We start from the raw sequence: 21,927 nt of genomic DNA on the forward strand, positions 1-21,927 counted from the left end.
ATGGTCCATAATAATCACCTTCATTACTAATACAAATGCATTTCAACTTCTTGCATGATTGTCTCGTAACTAAAGGATGAAATTCTTTAAACTTTTCATGTACTTGATCCTTTCTTTAAAGTGCATAGATATATACTTCCTAGAAATAAAAGTAACAAAGTAAAGTGTACCACTAAATGACCTTACCATCAATGAGTCACAAATATCAAAATGCACCAATTCAAGCATCCCTAATGCCCTTGAGGGAGGATGCTTCTTATTGGATACTCTAGTTCCTTTATTAATCATATAATGATAATTCTTCAACTCTACACTTTTCAATCCTAAAAAGCATCCTTTTTACTTAAACAATTAAGTCAACTTTTACTTGTATGATGAAGCCTTTGATACCTTAAAGATGCCTTCATATACACAACATTCACACTATCCTTAGCAACTAAAAATACATTTTCAGTTTTTCTCCCCTTTATCCATAACCAAATTACCTTTAGCTAGCTTATATTTACCAAAACAAAAACGATTTCTATAACCACTATTATCAAGGTAATGTAAGAAGATCAAATTAAAGCAAATAGCTAAAGCATTCTTGACTCATCTAAGCAATAAATATTCCTATGTATTCCTACGTTGGTTTGCAAGTAAACATCACCTATACAAAACACCATCATTACTTATGTTTAACACTTAAAAATCACAAGAAGTGTAAGATATGAATAACTTCTTCCTCGATGTAACATGTAGGGCAACACCACTATCAATTATCTACATTCTCTCATATGATACAATATTAACAAAATCATAGTTAAAAAAAAACAAAATTACCAATTATAGTAGTAGTAACACCATTATCATTATGACCATTCTCGTTATAGTTGCCTTTCTTGCCCTTGTTCTTTTTTTCATAGAAAATTTTTTCTTTGGATGTGCCTAATTTCATTATACTAATAACACTCCACATTCTTGTATCTCGAATTAGACTTCCTTGTGCTCTTATCTCAATCATTCTTCATTCCTTTTTCCGATATTTCCTCTTATTTTTTTTTAACAAACACCTTAGACTAAGATGAAAAACTATATGCTTTCTTTCTCATCTCTTCATTAATAGCACCAATATTTGTTGATTTTCATGAAACAATGTCATTAGGGGTTAAGTTTATAATTGGAACTTGAAATATCTCCCATGACTTAAGTGGAGTATTTAATAATCATAGTTCTAAAACTTCATCATCAAAATTGACAACTATTCTTGAATATTATCTGAGTCTGTGAAACACATTTAGTTGACCTAAAATAGAAGCACTTTCTCTATACCTCATATTCATCTAGCAATTCAACAAATAAAACTTGTTATTTGACATAGAAACATACAAAGACTCAATTTTCTCCCACAAAGTTTTAGAAACATTGTCTTTTCTACATATTATTGAATAAAACCACACATATATTAGTGCTCAAAGTTTCATTATTTTCAATCATAGAATCCAACTTATGAGTAGCAAAGACTAATCATTGCAATTTCTTTCTAAGCAACAAGTCTCTCTTGTCATTTCACAAATTATAATTTATACTATTTAAAGCAATTATTTTTGTATCTGTCTCCACATTTAAGCAAGTAAATATAATCCCAAATAAATTAGTTTTAACACCATTGTGATATATGGAAAACAACACCTAAATTGATCAAAGTGCATAATGGAAATAACCATCCTAATGCAATAATCAATGAGGAGCAACAACAATAGGAAATAGAAACGACAATCACAAAGATTCATGGATGTGAAAAGTAAAAATTCATGGATGCTGCAAGCCAATCAATCAAACTCTAATAAGATTAAATAAAGATACAAGAATGTCAAATTAAATACAAGATATAAATTCCTGCAAGTAGTTAATAGAGTAATAATAAGAAATTGATTTATCTAACATAGACTTCCAATCCACGCTCCCAACAATAAAAATGTAGAGGGTTTTACTCCCTACACCACCCCACTTTACTCCCTACACCACCACATTTTTTTAAAATATCAAAACTATCCTTTATATTTTAAAATATCCTACACCCCACCCCTTTTCTTCAACGGATGTCAACATCCATTGAAGAAAAAATTCTTCCACGGACATGCTACATCCGTTAACGGATGTGGCGACATCCGTTGCCTTTTTTTGTTTTTTAGTTTTTAGTTTTTTTATTTTTTTTGTTTTAAATTAATATATAAATATTATTTAATTATTTTAAAATTATTTATAAATTAATTTTATTTTATTTAATAAAATAATTATTATTAATTTTAATTTATGTATTATTATTTAAATAATAATTAAAAAATTTATTATAAATATATTAAAACGGATGTCCGTTAACGGATGTGGCGACATCCGTTGCTTTTTTTGTTTTCTAGTTTAGTTTTTTATTTTTTTTGTTTTAAATTAATATATAAATATAATTTAATTATTTTAAAATTATTACTTAATTATTTATAAATTAATTTTATTTTATTTAATAAAATAATTATTATTACTTTTAATTTATGTATTATTATTTAAATAATAATTAAAAAATTTGTTATAAATATATTAAAACGGATGTATCACATCCGTTAACGGGCGACATCCGTTTCCTTTTTTTGTTTTTTAATTTTTAGTTTTTTAATTTTTTATATTTTAAATTAATATATAAATATTATTTAAATTTTTAAAAATGATTATTTAATTATTTATAAATTAATTTTATTTTATTTAATAAAATAATAATTATTTTAATTTATATTATTATTTAAATAATAAATAAAAAACTTTTTAAAAATCTATTAAACGGATGTGGCACATCCGTTAACGGATGTGGCCACATCCGTTGAAGTTTTTTTTTTTAAATAAAAATAATAAACTAAAATATGAAATATGTAAATGGATGTTACGGATGTCAATATCCGTTGAAGGTGAAACGGATGTTGACATCCATTTTATAGAAGGACAAATAAGGTATGGGGAGGTGCAGGAAGCGGTTGGTGGTGGTGGAGGGAGCAACTCTCAAACGTAGAATACTACATTGTGAATTTTCTGCCCAATTTCAGCCTTATCCAATAGTAAATAAAGCAGAAATCACAAAGCTATTTGGTGAATGTGCAAACCTTGTATCTTTTTTCTCAATCAAAGGATGTGAAACTAATATATATACTCTGCTATAAGATCTATAAGCTCTCTCTGCGGCTGAATTAAGGAAGATAAAAATAAACCTGATAAGTTTAATCTTTTTAGATATATAATTGGAAATGCAACCCAAAAAATTTCATAATATATGGAGTGCGGATGCTAAACATCTTCGTTCATTCAAAATTCATCAACATATGCTTGTTCCGGAGAAAAGAAAACTGTCACCGTATACTTTACCACATCCGAACTTTAACACATATCAATGACTTGAATCAAAATCACAGTTTTCACCATGAATTTCAATTGAATCAGAAAAAAGAGGAGAAACACGATTGTAACAAATAATGTCCCTTAATTATTTGTAACTAGCCTTGTGATGAAAGCAAGAAACTCCATCAACATTCCATTCTCACCTCCTAGCAAAGGGAATGATAAGTAATTCCTGTCAATCATATCAGAACCATATAAGAACTATATATATATATATCAGGTGTCCAATTCATATATTCATTTCTCTATGGCTATATTTATTTCCTTTCACATGCAAAGTTAAAGTTAGCAGTACAACCGAAAGAAAATAATGAAAAAGGACAGAGAAACCAGCAATAGAAACCTATTCCATTTCGAATTTCACAGCAGCCAAGTAACAGGAAGCTTTGCACGCCATTGCCGAAATCAAACTCAGACTGATCCCAGTAATATCTTTGTTCACATGTGAAGGACATAACGTTTGATAGATTGGACAAACCTGAATAAAAAATTGTAATGTTTGCTAGATTGGATTAACCAACAAAGATTTTGCACGAAAAACAGTGCACCACCATGGTACCATCCTCAGTGAGCCAAAAACAAAATTGAAAATTCATGTTTTAAACCCTCAACTTGGGCACCCGTTTAACAGAGGACAACAAATTCCAAAAAACTCAAGGCTTCGCCGTTGCCGGGGATCGAACCCGGGTCGTCCGCGTGACAGGCGGAAATACTTACCACTATACTACAACGACTCACATGTTAACATGTTTCTTTATATATTATTTCTCTTTTCTCTCAATAATAATTTGTTACATAATTAATTAGCCACTATCATCTAGCTATCATAATTATTAATAGCATGATTAATCTGATACACTGAATTTAGCTGCACTAAACTTGGTCTGGTGTTTCTGTACGAAAGATGATTAATGAACTAACCATTTCGTTTAGACATAGAGCAAAATTCTCTTTGAAATTTATTGATTCTAAAAAGTAAATACCAAATATAATCATATATTCATATTTTATTTATAATATGTCAGATTTATTTTCGAGAGAGGATGCATGTACTAAAAAAATGTTGAAATAAATAAAAATATATTAAATATTTGGAGAAAATAAAATAAAATAAAATTTGAAATATTATATAATATATAAAATATAAGTTACCGTGTAAATAGAAAACCTTGTACAATAGCAAAACAAATCCTAACATTAAACTACTATACCAACTTTCCTATATTTAGTGTAATGTACAGACGAATAGCATTCATTGTAAGATCAATAAGCATTTATTTTATGAAGAAACCTCAATCCTAAGGTCGTGTGTCAAACCAAATCAATTTTTTCCATTCAACAGACTAGAAAGAAGAAAAAAAAAAACAAACATTAACAGCTTTCTGGGACAACAAACCAGAATCATCTAAAACCCAATTAGAAACATTCTCATCTTCATTCACTACTAAGTCATAAATATAAATTTGGGTTAAATATGTTTTTCGTCCCTTAAGTATCACACGATTTTGGGTTTAGTCCCTACTCGAAACTTTGATGGTTTTTAGTCCTCATAGTTTTGAAACTCTTACTATTAGTCCTTAAAATTGGACAGCGTTAACTTTTAGTAGATGTGGCAAACGGCGAGGCCACGTCTTATGCCAGCTTGCCTCTTCAATCTCTGCCACATTTCTTTTCTTTTTATCTGGCCAATAAGAATCTGACATGTGTCAGCTCCCTTCCACCCCAAATTAGGGTTTGCCAGATTGGGGAAACTTGCCCCTACACCTCCGCCATGGTAGAACGAATCCAGTATCAAACGAAAACCTGCAAATTTAATGGAATCCCGAATTGTAATTGTTGTTTAGGGGGTGGACAGGCAAGCATTATTATAATGTAATGGTCTGTTAGTAGCAGGTGGAGTTGGTGCTGGTGCTGGTGCGCGAAGATACATTAATTCTTCCGGGAGGTTTCGAGGTACCTGATTAAGTTAGGAGGTGAATAAGGAAAGGAAGTCAGTTAATGATGGATGGGATAAATGTGGAGTGGAATGGGAAGAATCGGACCGCGAAAGGAGATGGCGATCTGAGAGTTGCAGTAGACTTAGCAGAGTTCCTGGAGAGAGATAGAGGCGGGGGAGCAGTGTAGCCAAAACCTAGATCTTCGTCGTCGTCGTCGGCAGTCTGAGAAGCCATGACCTGAGCGAGGCGCTGAGCAGCGGCTTTGGCAGCAACATTCTGAGTCCTTTTGACGGTTGAAATTCTAGTTGTAGTGAGGGTGAGGGAGGAAGAACGAGAATGACCACGTGAGTGTCAGATTCTTATTGGCCAGCAACGTGGCAGAGAGTGCAGAGCGCAGCTGGCATCAAACCTGGCATCACTGTTTGCCACATCTACTAAAACTTAACGCCGTCCATTTTTAAGGACTAATACTAATAGTTTCAAAACTACGAGGACTAAAACTAATCAAAGTTTTGAGTAGGGACTAAAACCAAAATCGTGTGATACTTAAGGGACGAAAAACATATTTAACCCTATAAATTTAAAAATTAAGTATATTTTTTAATTAAAGTTAGCTATACTGTTAACTCCTAGATTTAAAATTTAAACATATTTTATAATTAGAGTTGATCAAGTTGAAACTAATTTCACTTAGGAAAATAGAATTAATCTCTTTTCTTTCTTCCTTTTTAATTTAAAAAATTAAATATTATTGTTAATATATTTAACTAACACTAACTCATAAGTTTAAAATAAATTATATTTTATACTTAAAGTAGGCAAACAAACATTAACTTCTAAATATATATTATAATAAATAGAGTCAACTAACCCATTCTAGTTTAATCTAAGAAAAAGAACATTACCATATGCTTCCTTCTCTCTTTTCCATTGTTTTTTTTTGTCTTTTCCTCCCATATTCTTCTCAATAACCCATTCTTCTGATCTCCTCCCATTAATCTATTAACTACCAAGATTTCACATTGAAACATGGCTTACAATTGTTTGTTATAGGTCCACTTCTTATGTTAACTTTTAACTCATTCAATAAATATATTCTTTTTAGTCAAATAGCTATGAGAGATTATTATGGTAAACCTGTTATTTATATTTATTTTTATTTTTCTTTAGACTAATAAAAGTGAGTTGGTGGCGTGCCATTTAACACTTAAGAATTCTTCGTCTGCGACAAACACATAATTTTCACGTATAAACGTATAACACTTTGATCTTTCACAGCATATACTACACACATTCTTAAGAACACTTTATCTCATTCTAATAAACAAAATCTCAGAAACACATAACAGTGCATCCAACACACCTTGTCCTCTCCTTTTCCAACACTTGGAGAAGAAGATGCAATAAAAACACATCCAATACCATTCTTCAACACAACCAACAAATCAAATGTTACAACGAAACAATAGATAGAGTGATCGAGAAGAATAGCTGTAATGGGAAGGAATAAAGTTGAAGGTATTGATGTTGAATCAAAATGACTTAGTTTGTATAAGATGTGATGTTGATGCTCTCTCTTTCTCTCACTCTCTCTCTCACACACACATACATATGTAATGGAATAAGATGTGACACTGTTATTTCTTTTCCCAATAAACAAAAAACTTGAAATGCCAATGCTATAAACTCCTGGTTCATTTAACCATAGGAAGATGGACTTGGTGCAGAGAATTCATTACAAGAGAAATGGTCATGTGGAAGGGAATTTAGACAGGTAGAATAGTCCAAAAGATAGTTATGAAAGCAAGAAACTCCATCAGTTCAATCTCCATCAGCATGCTATACATGGCAGAGAGCAAAGGGGATGAGAATTACAAATTGGTCACATCAAAACCATATGAAATTTGACAGGTCCAGTTCATATATTCATTTCTCCATGGCTACTATTTCCTTCCATATGCAAAGTGTTAAAGTGAATAGTACAAAACCAAATTCGCCAACAGAAGAAAAGCAAGAAAAAGGACACAGAGAAAACAACAACAAAGCCAGCCATGCCCTCATCGATTTCACAGCTGACACCACTCAGTCAGTACCAGTGAACTTGGCATTGCTTGCATTGTTAAAATCAAACTCAGTATTTGCAAAAGAACAAGAAAGATTGCAGGGAAAAGAACACACTCATGATAAGGAAAACAAGCGTGTAAAGAAACCAAAATTAAAGAACAAAATGACAGTGATAAAACTACACTGACAAGAAAAACAAGCATATATAAATACTCACCACTATACTACAACGACCTTTTTATTTATAAATTAAGTAAGAAGCTATAATTTTAAAAATAATATATAAACAACGATTTCGAGTGTATATAATAACAAAATTGTGAAATTTGTTCGTTTCTCTTAAAATTAAATATATAATAATATCATATATTATATTGATCTTTTTTTAAATTTATAATATGGACTTAATTTTTTTTTCTTTGGTTAAGTTTCTTTTATTTTTTTTCCTGGTGCAGATAATTATAGAGAGAGGATCGTATATTGTAGTTACATTTATTTTTTTAGTTGACGTTGAACAAATTTGACAAATTAAAAACCAGATGAAGATTTTAATGGCACCCGTTGTTGGAGTATTTGAATTTAGTATTGTGTTTCTTTTAGTGTATGTCGAGTTATTGAATAAGTAACAAGAATTACTTTGCAAAGTTAAATTTATTTTATTCACAAAATTATTTGCCACATTAATTACCCATTAATAGGTTACGGTTATAAAGACATGATGGAAATATTAGACTTATGATGTATAAGGTATTTTAATGTATGAAAAAAACTAATTTAAGTCATCCACAGTCTCTGTTCTACTAAATGGTTTTCTAATTTAAAAATTTACATATACTAAAGGATTGGGGTAGAGGATCCTTTAACATCAATTCTATTTTTAATTTGGACAAAAAACTTAAATGGATAGATAGCTAGGCGATTAAGAAACATATGCTAAAATGGGTAAAAGTAGTTCACGATTAATATGCTACAACTTGTCGACGATACTTTATTTTCAAGTGGAGAAAAGAGTTGAAATATTGTAGTCATTAAAAAGTATATTGAGGTGTTTTGAAATTGTGTTAGGAATCAAAGTTCATTTCAACAAAAGTAAGATTAGAGGAGTGAAAGTAAATAAAAATACTCTAGGAATATCTTATGAAATTTTAATATTCAGTCTCATGACAATACCCATATACATTTAGGACAATTAGTGGGGGAAATCTTAGGAAGCAAAACTTTTGGTAGCAAGCTTTGCAGAAGACTAAGAATAATTTGGCCATATGGAAAGGCAAACACTTGTCTTTTGTGGCTAGAATTTATCTAACATAACCAGTTCTTGTAACACTAATATAAGTTCTTAAGATGAAGAATCTATATAGCACTGTTAAAAAGAAATTTTAAAAATGTAAGGTGACCACAGTGTTTTCCACTTAATTGTAAGAATCTGACATTTGCATACTGCATTAAAAAATTCCAAAATATCTTTTGTTTCTCTTATTCATTAACTCCAAACCATGAAAATAACAATACCAATAACAATGAGCAACTCTACTGCTATAACCTTATCAAAACCAAGAAAAGCTTAAAAACAACCATAAAAACTTCATCCAAGCACAATAAGGGAGTTCGATGTATTTACGCTGGGGGATTTTCATCATTATTTACCTCTCTATGTATCATGAGTTTAACTCTCTTTAGAAAAAATAAGTATAAACCTTTTCAGATTACAAGGAGTTTAACCTCTCCAAGTATCCTTCTCATTTGTCCTCTTATATAAAGAATTTACAATTACAATGATCAAAATAATCTCTAACATAGGATAATACAATCATTGTCCCATTGCATACTTCACTATATGAAGGATATTATACAATGGTTATCACTCAACCCAATAGCACTCTATACAAAAATAGATTTAACTCTTTGTTCTTAGAGTATTTTCTCTTTTCTTTCTCTTTAAGAATTGATTTAACAACTCAAGTTTTAAAGTTTAACATACAACACTTAACGAAATATCGTTTAGTGAAGTAAAACGTCTAAGCAAAGTGCATATTAGAACATCTTTGTTAAACATAACAAAGATAAACAATGACATGCCAATTATAAAACATTAAAAAATATTTGACAAAAGTGCATCTAAAGAAAGAAATAATAAACACTATGTATCTTATCAACTAAGATATTACTTTGAAAAACATAGACTTGCGCTAAACGCTTATATTACAAATCATGCTTAAACACTCTCTTAACATAAGAACATTGAATGGATGAATGTACTATACCTCTGCCTACTTTGCTTTTTCTCTCTTTATCTATGTAGATAATTGAAGTACATAGTAAAACCCTTGAGGGGAGAGAGGTGAATAGTGTTTTCAAATATTTTCACAAAACAACGTCTAATAACTTGTGGTAAGAGTATACAAATGTTCTATGTTTAGACGTTGAGTTTACAAGATAAACATATAAGAATTCTTTTAGACGATGACATAGGAAATTTAACAATAGTTTTAAAAGAAGAAAACATTAAGGCACAATTTTTATACTGGTTCACTCAAACTTGAGCTACATCTAGTTCTCTCTTAAGAACTCTTAAGAGGTTCCATTAATCTTTTAAAGATTACATGACTTTAATCCACTCTTTGGTTGCAAGTAGGGATGACAAAGGGTCGAGTCGGGCACAAATAGTGCCTACTCGCTACTCGACCCTCAAAAAAATTTTACCCGCTACCCATATGCTACTCACACGGATACCCATTTAAAAAATATCCGCGGATATTTTAAAACCCACGGATACCCAGAGGTACACGCAAACCCATAAATATTAAGAAACATATTTTTATAAATTATTAAAAAAATATAAATAAAATTATAAAAATATATAAAATATAAACTAAAATTTAATTTTAATTAAATTTAATATTATAAAATATAAATTAATTTTAATTTTAATTAAACTTAACTTAATAAAATATAAATTAAATTTTTATTTTTATTTTTTGCGGGTAGCAGATACTTGTGGGTATGGATAATATAATACCCGCATCCGACCCATTTATAAGTGGATATTAAAATGTTCGCTACCTGCAACCCGCGGATACCAACTATCCGTTACGAATTTTATCCGTGGATACTTTCGGACGCGAAATTTTTTGCAATCCCTATTTGCAAGTATTATTACACCACTCCTGGTCACAAGTATAACCTAGTCCTATTTGAGTATTATCTACCACTCCTATGACCCTTAGACAACATGTCTAGTTTGAGTTTAACATCTCTAGGATATATCCCTAGACAACTCTCTAGACCGAGTTTACCCATTCCTGGTTGGGTATTATCTGTCACTCTTGACATCCTTAGACAACGCATCTAGTCCAGGTTCGATGATTTTCATCTCATTTACACGTGCCTTATTGATTTTCATCTCTAAATAATGCAAACTGTCATGAGCTATGGATAAACTTCGATGAAGCTTAATTGTCATAGTTACAATGAAATATATCACTTATGATTTTTCTCCCATGTTTACTTATTTAGCAAATGTTTATTAAACTGGATGGTAATTTATATTAAACTAAATCTTTATGTGTTTAGAAAATATGAAAATTCTTTAATCTTTTTTTATGTATTTTTGTAGCAAATTCATTAATGATATTGTCATGGTTGTATCCTCCTTAATGACTACAAGGGAGTGAAGTTCTGAAAGTGCTCCTTTTACGATTTTGAATGATTCGAAATCTAAAAAAGAGTAGTGGTAGAGGAATGAGTTTAAGGAAAGTAGTTGAAGAAATGAAGTTGTTTTACTTGGCACGATAAGAAGAAAACGCAAAGTTATTGCTCTAGTGTTAAACTTTTATCTCAGTTAAAGATTGTGTTCAGGTCATTAACATTAGTATATATAGGCTTGATTGTTTTTGGTCATGTTAGATTTTTTTTAGTCAATTTTTTCAATGTTGCTTAAATATTATGTACTTTTATATATTTACATTATTGTCAATGAATGTATTTTATCTTAAATCATCAATAAATTAATTTTGATTAATTATTGTGTATTTTACAATTTTATATATTTTATTTATTTTTTATTTATAAAAAAGATCATTAAATTAAGAAATTATGAATGTTGGATAATTATAAATAAATGAGGCTTCAAACCTCCATAAAATAAAAGTCACGGTTAGAAAAGGTTAAAACCCTCCACACAAAAACATCTACAATATAAATTCGATACTAGGGATCATGAAAAATCCACACAAATTAATTTGCAGAGGGTAACAACCTCCGCAAATTGAAAAATAAACCTCCACTAAATAAAGCTTTTTTGTAGTGAAATGTGAGCTAGAGCTCGGAAATCATGTGAGTGACCATGACTCTTGTGGTTGGTCCCTTAGCTACGAGCTTGCGCAACATTGATTACAAACTCCATTATGCTTACTTTTGAACTTTTGCAAGGTGAGACCCTACTCATTTGAAAAATCAATTTCCATAATTCACTAGCACATATACAAAGAAATCTATCATCATATATAATTTAAGAACATTTTTGAAAGATTTTGCATCGATATCCAAAGTACACGAAATGAAAGTATTATTATCACATTCAAGTATGTGTTTGGAGAACAACACAAAATGGTCTTAACCAATATTTTATCAAATTTATGCATAAATTCACAATGTACACATGTTAACAAATTATGAAAAATAATTTTTTGAAAGTTTCCAATCAAACAATTTAAGATTTAATACAAATTATTAAAGTTTAACCATTTAGTAATAGTTTTAGAAAATATATCAATTTTAACAAAGTCTAAACTCTAAATCATAAAACTTATATTCAAGACAAATAAAGGGGACATTCGTTCATAATCATGACTGAGTTCTCCTAATAATAGTCATGCATATATAGTCTAAAAGTAAAAGTGTTTGAAACTAATCTCGGATGCAGCAAAATAATCAGAGAGAAATTTTTTTCCTTAGAAAACATACACGAGAAATAAAAAAAAAAAAACCTTCTTTTGGGCACCAGTGGAAGCTCCAATGCGCAGAAAAAAAAAACATTCTTTTCGTTTACTAGAAAAGAAACTAACGTTTTCGTGTAAGGAGGGTGAAAAAAAATGTCACTATTTAAATTTAAAATAGATATAGATCTAACCTATAAGAGTCAGAGATAAAAAAGATTTTTTACATCTCATCTTACAAGTGAGACATAAATATTATTTATTTGTTTATAAAAATATCATCACGTTATTTATATATATATATATATATATATATATATATATATATATTATTTTCATGTTAGATATAAATTTAGTGTCTTGGATACAAATTTTTGTCTTAATATAAAAAAATGCAAGGAAATTTGGTAAGAACTAACTTCTCAAACTTCATGTTAGTAATAATTTTCTTTTTCATAATAAAAATTAAACATATGTCAATAATTTATTCTTTATTATGAAAGTTTTCTTAAATTCTAATCAGTTGCCTGAAAATATCTAGAAAATCTCTTCTACTTATATGGTAACATGCCATAAATGATGGTTGAAATTTGAGATGACAAGTTTGTTGCAATGTCCATTTTTCATAATAATGCAAATGTTAGCTTTTATAAATAAAAAAGAAAAAGAAAAACCTTAATGTGTGATTTAACCAACGTCCAAGTTAATATCTTGGCATATGATATGATACATATTTCTTCCAAAAAAATATTACCAGAATAAGTTAAAATAATATATTTATTTGATATAAAATGTTTTTAATAAAAAATATCAAGAATATGAATAATTGTTTAAAATACATATGTTTATACATTATATTATATTTGCATGTGCATAATATCCAATATTGTTTAAACAACTATTATTAATACAAGACAGTACAATTAAATAAAGAAATGTAAAAGTCATTAGGTTTATACATTATCTATAAAGTGCTAAACATAAAAAATATATAATTATAACAAAACTCAATTTAACAACTAATGAAAGTAAGAACGTACGTGAAAATATGAACCCTACACGAGCCAACTCTACACGTGCAAATATAACATTAAATGATATAAAATACACAACTATTTTTTTAATGTATAAAATTCAGTTAAATTACCTTGTAATATTATTGAATGTAAAATAGGTTATACTATGTTCATAAAATTCTTGATATCATTTATATATTAAGAAATTTTAATCCAACGTCAGAAACAATTATTTTTTAAAAGCAACTATATTAATTAATTTGTTTTTATAAAAGAATGTCTCTTCCTCATTTTTTGGAGGTCCCATACATATTGCATTTTCAAACTCATCATTAATATTAACACTGTATGATGAAAAAAAACCTTGAAATATATCACCCCAGTTGGAAAAGTATACATAAATGAAGGAAAGTGAAACAGCAAGACTTTACATTGAACTAATCATGATTACAGTGATGCAAATGGCTGCAATTTAAACACGTCTCATTACTGCAAACCAAAATAAATAATTAATAACCTTAATAGAAGATTAATTTTGTTGTTTAGTTGAATCAATTATATTTTTCTGAGAACCAGAACAAAAGAGATTGGTCTAATATCCTCCTTAGCCATTTCTTCATCTATCAATCTTGCATAGTTTTCAAACAAACTGTCCAAGATTCTCTCTCCAAAATGGTGAGAGATCATCGATTCTTGAATGGCCCTAACTGCTACAGCAACCTGTGTTCCATAGCTCTCACTGCCATCTTCAACTTTGTCCATCTCAAACATCTCTAGCCTCTCCAACTTCAATGACCCTTCTTTCTTTACCTCTTCTTCTATCTCTTCCTTTGATGGTGCATAGAAATGTACATCATATGAATCAAACACATCTTGCTCTATTTCTCCCTGCAAATCAAAAACCAAAAATCAAGAAAAAGGTGACAAAACAACTCATTCATTCATTCATAGTTATCCATATATACCTTTTTTGGAGTAGGTCAGAATTTGAACCAGAAAAGAGAAAGAGTAAAGTGCATTCATTGTTATCCATACAGTTCTATTTTAACAAAAAAGCAAAGTCCTTGATTTTATACACCTCAAAAAACATATCCTAGGTATGTGTGGAATGTTAATGATATTATTTGATTCTTAAAATCACTTCCAAAAGTATATCATATTGGTCAAAAGTATTTATGTTTACTAAATTGTCTTACCGAGTAGTTCATGTACAATTTTACCATGCTGGAATAATTTGTATGAAAAACAAAATAACACAAGTTCAGTTTTAGACTGATTAATAACAACTCTAGTTTTATATATTCCATGAACTTTTAAACCTTTTTTCTTTATGAGAAAAGAGCTGATGATAAAACTGACAACTTGATAATGCAGGTTCGCCAATAAAATTCCAACCAAAATCGTTTCATTGACTCTAATGTCAAGCCAGCTAATTCTGATTAGCTCAAGTTAACCACTAACAACCAAATATAGCAATCGATAAATCATTGAAAGATGATGTCAGTTGTCAAATAAGCTGATAAAATTAGCAAAGGGTGACATTACAGAACTTCTGCATAAGTAGCATCTGAATCAGTTTGCACCTAAAGAGACTGTAGTTTTTTGCTTCAGTAATTAAGAGGGAAGTTACAAGTTTTCAACTTTATTTTGTCCTTGTATGTTGAATTCCAATTTGTCAGCTATAACAGCAACAATAACAATGATAATGAGATAATGATGATGCTTGTGTCTCCTCTATAAACGTACCTGTGAGACTAGAGTAGCAAATGAACGGGAAAGAATCTCCCAAAAGAAAGAGTTGCCTCTGTCAACATGTTCTGGGCCCCTTCTTCCCAGAAATATCAGAACCATTCTCCCACCAACTACCAGTTCTTCGGACCTTGACCGAAGGAACAAGGAAAAATCTTCTTGGAATTGAAGAGAGTATGCTTGAGACACCACAGAAGGGCTTGACTCACAGATATAAACACAACCTTTGTTCAATGGTGTTTTGTGCTCATCATAGAGTGCTGGAGGAACCTGCATGACACAAACCAGAAATAACTACTCCTAAGTATGTTCCCAGGTACAAGAATGAAACATGGACATCCAAACAGTATAACTGTCTCTTTCTTGTTATCAATCACATCATATCACTTATTACCTTATCATACAAACACTTGTGTGAAGAAAACAACAGTATGGTTGTAAAGATGGGTAAATATAACAGTATAAGATGATGAGCATGTGGAGGAAGGGGAAGGTGTATGGTACCCTTGAAAGCCAGTGTAGACTGTGGGAGGAATGGACAAAGTGCAAGTAACTGTTTGGGAATAATCTTCCATAGAATGAGCCAGGGTAGCCTCCCATGAAAATGGAAGGGAGGCCATTTTTCCTGTCTTGCCTAAGCAACTTGTGGAACTCTGGCAGGGCCTTGAAAATTGAATTGAAGTCATTTGTTGGGAGATCATTGAAGTAGACCCTGAACTCAGTGGAGTGGTGCATGATCTTGTGGCTTATGCCTTGGATGGTCTGAAAGATATCTTTGATGATTGAAAGGGTGTTTGGTCCAGAGGAACAACCCAAATCAGCAATGCCTATGCTCATGGGAGTTGTTGCAAGGTAAAGCTCCTCAACTGTTTGTATGATTATGTGCTTCGCCTTATCAGATGCCTTCTTCTGCAGGAACAAGATTAAAGCAGGTGAGTATAATCAGAGAATTCAATCGTAGCAGGAACGAGAAACTGATGGATTTAGATGAGAGAAGGAAAGAAAGAAAGAAAGAACCTGCAGTGAGGAATTCTTGGCATAGCTAGTTTTGCCAACTCCTCCAGTCATGTGGAAGGCTTTCTCTACATCCATTTTTTTGTTTGTTTCAGTTGGATGAAGCCTTTCTAGCTTGTTAGTGAAGTTGTGGCCATCTTTTAAAGGGAGATTTCAATGATGTGGCCAATTGCTTTTCTTTTTTTCTTTTTTTCCTTTTGTAATTCTTCTTTAGCCCTGCTCTTCCAAAATATATGGCACATTACTAATTAATCATGGGATTTCAGAATTAATGAACCTTTAGAGTGGCACATTAGCCACAATTGTTGGTGCTGATGATGCTTGTTGAGAAACAAGTGTAACCAAGCAATGTGGTTAAGTTAAGTTAAATGAGATGGTTGTGAAGCGAATTTGATTAAATTTTAAAGTCCAAAATGTTGTGTATGGAAGAGTACTCAGAGAGCAGGAGTTGATGTATTTGGTGATTGATCCCTCTCCCCTTTCCTAACTTAAAGGGCTTAACGTATGGGTGGTTTTGCCTTTTTCTTTGTTGACACTAATGATTCAATCTGTCAAAAAGTTTGATGTTAGGCATCATTCAAGTGAAAGTCCTATAGTGGATATTCACTATTTTGTCCCCGCAAAAGTTTGATCATTTGGTTAGAAGGGCCTGTGATTGAGTAGGAGTTGGACCAACTTGTGATGGTGCTAGTCACTGCCACTTTGTCTGGATCAACAACTTTGAGTCCATCAAATCAGTATAGCTTTAGATGGGTAATTAGATATTATATTTTACAGCACACAATTCCTTAAATTCAAAACCATTTCCATCTTTTAGTTCAACCACTGACCTCAGTTTGAGTGTTAGATACAAAATTATGTCAGATGTTTCTCCTATGTACCTTACCCTCTACAACCATCTAGTCTGACTGTGATGCTATACTATTAAAGTTTTTGGAATCAAGAATAAAATAAGGTCATGTTTGAATTTGATTCATATTTCACTCTTGTTAAATTTCACTGATAAATTATGTACAAACATCCATTATTAAGATGTAGACATTAGTTAACTCTGCAAAACCAACTTACAAAATTGAACTTTACACCCACGGTAAATCTATGTTATTTCTAGTGGATGCAGAAACATTGAAATATATACATTTCAAGCATAAGGATGTATATTAATGGATGGTATAATAGATTCAGTAAACAATAAATATTTTGATAATAAGTGATACAATATGCTCGTTAGTATAAGTTTCAAATGATCCTCATATTATGAAAAGAAATAGATTTAAGTGTTATTTGATCTTACAAAATTGGATTGTACCTGTTTACATATTATAAATCTCTTCAAATTAGTCAATGTTCAACATAAAACAATGACAAAAGAAGGGTAGTTTGAATTAGTGGAAAGAAGCCATGAGTAGATGACAAGTGTGGGAAAATGTGGTGCTTAGTGGATGGTATGCTCTGGCATGAACATTCATTCAATCCATGCTTGCATGCAGTGGGAAAAAGACATGAATTTTCAAACAGGAGCATAATTTGTCCCACTGCAGTGGTCGAAGCATGAAAGGAAGGTAGAGTTTTGGAGGCAGTGGTTACCAATTGAGCACTCTGAGAATGGGTATAAGATTAGAGTGAGCACAACAAATTGACGAAACCAACGGTTGTTGTCATGTACTAAGTGTCAAAAACTATGAGTATGCTGAAGCAGAAGAAGGAAAATTTACCATAAAAAGGTGTCCAAGCGTGATTGGGTTGAAAACTTTGGGAATGAGGAGGGCCCATCATTATTATTAATTAACACTAGCTTTGGTTTGGCCGACTTTGAACTCCCTCAATAATTACTTAAGAGAATATGTTTTCTCCATAAAAGAAAACCCCTCTCTCTTTTTCTTCATACCCTTCTTTCAAAATTAGTAAATGCCTCATTTGATTCATGTCAAATAATAACTAACAATTTGATTTTCTTACTAAAACTCCCATGAAATTTGGACAAAATAAGTCAATGTTTAAACAACAATTGCTTATGGACCAAGTTTTTCTTTTTCTATTGATAAGGTATTTGGGTTTTTCTAGAGTTTCATTTCCAAAATCCAAACTCAAAATGATTAATTAAACTAAAATAATTTATATATATACACAAAATATCCTTTTTTTTTTAATTAGGATTGTTCAAAAAGTGTGAACTAAACCACCCATTTTGTATTCAATTCAATCAAACTGTGTAAAATATCTAAAATGTTCCTAGATACAATTGTTTAAAATAGATTGAAATATAAATTTTTTATTTAATTTATTAATTTTAATATAATTTTTTATTTTGGAACAGTAACATTTATTTTTAAAACAAAAAATAATTTAAACTATAGTTTTGATAATATATTTATTATAACTTATTATAATTATTATCACTTTTTTATTATTATGTTATCATTACTCTTTTAACCATTGAAACCAGTAATAATTCAATTAATGCACTCTTCATTTTTAGAAGGATCATGTTCTTGTTATTTGTTCTTGTTATTGTTAAGAAGTGGATTTGAAACTTAACTTAACTCCATAAATCCAGCTTAAAGTCTACTTCTTAACATGGTATAAGAGTTATGTTAGAGTTTATCGTAAGGATATTTGTTGTCTGTTGGACATGTTTGTAACATCCCAATATCTCACGCTGGATAATTCATAATTTATATATTGTAACATTACATTTACGGTAATATCCCGTAATCTCACACTTATAAATTCATAGATAATATATGTCTACACATGTTTTAAACTCAGATTTCAACTATAAACTCATAAATATAATTCGAATTCTTCTAGCTTATTCTTCTGTCTCTCTCTTCATTGGCATTGGATCAGACGACATTCCTTCATCTGCTCCCGTATAACATCACGCATTATACGATCATCGCATTCACATGCACACACAAGTAAGGGTGAGCTAACATGCAACAAATCATTTATAAAACATGTATAATTACCTTGATATAAACATCATATAATAATTATGTTCGACACCCTCATACCACAATTCCTATTAGATACTCGTCTCACAATACCCAATAGACACCACAATACCCAATAGACACTCATCCGGATGATACGTTGATGAGCGGTCACGGGAGGTTATGCACTTGTAATGACTTCTACTTCTTTTTACAAATACACTTTCAAAATACTTCATACCATTCACAAGGTTAATCCCCTCACTATGTCCAAAACCGGCACATAGACCAGGACCTCCTGCTCCTCTCACCACATAATTCATCCCTCTCTACTTGAGACTAGATGATTATTAGAGTATCAGGATAACCTCCAACTACGGGACCCTCAACATCAACATATACACAAATACCATAATATTACTGAATCTCTCCACGAGACTCATGCCATACTCATTTTCCTCAACTCACATTATACCCCTACAAAATCTCCCCATAATACTCATAACATGTTCAGATGCATAAATTCAAATGCAATATAATAAAATACAATCATCGCATAAATCACACAAACTCAATATATTGCATAATAATTTAACAGTACTCGATCTGTTCAATAGGATTTAAGTTAAAAACTTGTCGAGTAGACTTCCAGGAAAGAGAGGTGCGTCACAATGGACAACTTAAGTACCAAGTCTTTCCTTAGCCAAAGTGTTCCTCAACTAGTTTTTAACAAATTTCTTATTTACAGATTCAAAACAACAGCATATAATATTAACACTGAATTTCAATATAGATTAACATACAGTAAGCATTAACAATATTCACACAGCAGAATTTCAATATATGAATAGTAATAAAACAATACTAAATCATAATATAAAAGCATAGAACTATTAAATCATAATATAAAAACATATAAAGGTTAGCTCCCCTACCTCTATTCCAGACGTCTCTTGCTCTGAATTTATTTCTCTGAAACCTTTCAGAACCTCTACCCTTCTTGCGACTAAAAATTTCTCTCTAACTTTCTATCACTTGATTTCTCTTCTCTTGGTGCAAAATACCCTTCCCTCCCATGGCTATTTATAGTAAAAAAAAATTTACTATTCATTAATATTTTAATATTATTTATTATTTTAATATTATTTAAAAATAATATTTCAATCCTTTTCTCACCAAATCTGATCCTAATTTCTACCTACTACTTTCTTCCATGCTAAGGAATCCAAATGCTGAAAATTTATTTTTACTATTCACTTTTTACTATTTACTATTTACTTTTTACTATTCAATTTAAAAAATTTACTAAATAAGTTACCAAAAATTTGAACCTTTCCTTCTAAAATTACTATAATTTTATATCCAAAATTTACATTTTTCCATCCATTAAAATTATTATTACTAATAAAATACTAAAATTTACTATAATTATTTTTCATGGATCTTACAATGTTAATCCACCCGTTATTGGGTCGCTATCAAACCATTCACTAATGTTTAGTCTCACGCTCGAGATGTGTATACTTCGGTGTGAGGGAATGTGTTGGAAGTCTCACATTGACTAGAGATAAGACCAATTTATAATATATAAGTGAACACAAAATTAATCTCATACATAGTTTTCACTACATTCAATAGTTATCATACATATATCAAAATGTGATTTAAACGAATGAATTAATTCGACTACTTATAGGTTCCAGTCAGGTTGGGATAATTATTAGCTTTTTACTTACCAAAAACAAAATACTAAGAGAGTCAACCCATAAACTTATAATGAGTCGAACTAGTTATAAAATTTTTAACCCATAACAAGAAGGAGTGAGATTGAATTTACTTATTTTTAACTCAATCCATGTGAGTCAAGTTGAGTCACTTTGACAGCCTACCACCATACAACTAAACATTTTATCTAATTTTATAAAATAAAGTCACTTTTTAAAACTTATTAGTTGGTTGTAGTTTTTAAAAATTTTCAAAACTTACAACTAAGTATTTTTTTTGCATTTGATTTTACATTACATAGATGTCAATGGTAATACCATATTCTTTAATATACTTTTATTATTAAGTTAAAGTCATAAAATTATAAGTGAGATTTATTTAACAAAAAAGGAAACCTATATTATTTTACCGAATCAATTTTTCACATATCTTTCGACTCGTTCAGAAAAGCTACACTAGTGCAGAAAGGGCTTTAGACGTCTGTTCTTTTGGCTTTTTGACGTCCGACCTGCACTCGACGTCTTTGTGGGTGACGTTAGTCAGATCTCCGTTGTGTCAGGCCGGACGTCTATATAGACGTCTGTTATGACACAAACGGACGTCTATATAGACGTCTGTTCTGGCACAAACAAACGTCTAAGAGGCTGACAGGGTGGTTAAGTAGTTCATTGCTTCAGCCTTTTAAACGTCCGTTAGAGGGGGCCGGACGTCTATAATATTATAGACGTCGGGGCCCCTCCAGGACGGACGCCCACAGTCCCACTTATTTACATTTATGCCACCGATCAATTATTTACGTTGGTGTTTTATGGACGGACATCTATTGGGTGACGTTAAAGGCCAATTCTCCATTAGTGCTATGGTTTTATTATTGTTGTTTGTGTTTGTTGATAAGAGATAGTGTGAAACTTATAAAAGTATTCGGTTTAATGTATCTGTAGATCCCTATTTTCGTCCAGAATCTCAAATAGGTCCTTTTCTTTTTTGGCGTCTCAATTGGGTCCTTATTTTTGTAAAATCGAATCAAATAGAGACTTTCCGTTAAATTGAGAAGATGGCGTTAATTAGGACGTTACGTGACATGCTGACTGTGTCTTTTTAAATGATGTGGCATTAAAAATATATGTGA

The 21,927-nt window shown here is 30.8% G+C and overlaps 1 protein-coding gene and 1 non-coding gene across 2 annotated transcripts; both read right to left on the reverse strand.

Moving 5' to 3' along the window:
* Positions 1-4,082: 4,082 nt before the first annotated feature.
* On the reverse strand, positions 4,083-4,154 carry TRNAD-GUC (transfer RNA aspartic acid (anticodon GUC)). The gene has a single exon. It is a non-coding gene; the product is annotated as a tRNA-Asp (tRNA).
* Positions 4,155-13,776: 9,622 nt separating this feature from the next.
* On the reverse strand, positions 13,777-16,438 carry LOC124831174 (S-adenosyl-L-methionine-dependent methyltransferases superfamily protein). The gene is made up of 4 exons (XM_047305080.2): positions 16,141-16,438; positions 15,628-16,032; positions 15,121-15,393; positions 13,777-14,262 (listed from the first exon to the last, which is right to left on the reverse strand). The coding sequence occupies exons 1-4, from the start codon at positions 16,213-16,215 to the stop codon at positions 13,930-13,932; spliced, it is 1,086 nt and encodes a 361-aa protein (XP_047161036.2). The 5' UTR covers positions 16,216-16,438; the 3' UTR covers positions 13,777-13,929.
* Between the last annotated feature and the right edge of the window lie 5,489 nt (positions 16,439-21,927).

The sequence above is a fragment of the Vigna umbellata genome, chromosome 3 (assembly GCF_029865625.1).
Source record: "Vigna umbellata cultivar VRB3 chromosome 3, Vumbellata_1.0, whole genome shotgun sequence".
Lineage (NCBI taxonomy): Eukaryota > Viridiplantae > Streptophyta > Magnoliopsida > Fabales > Fabaceae > Vigna > Vigna umbellata.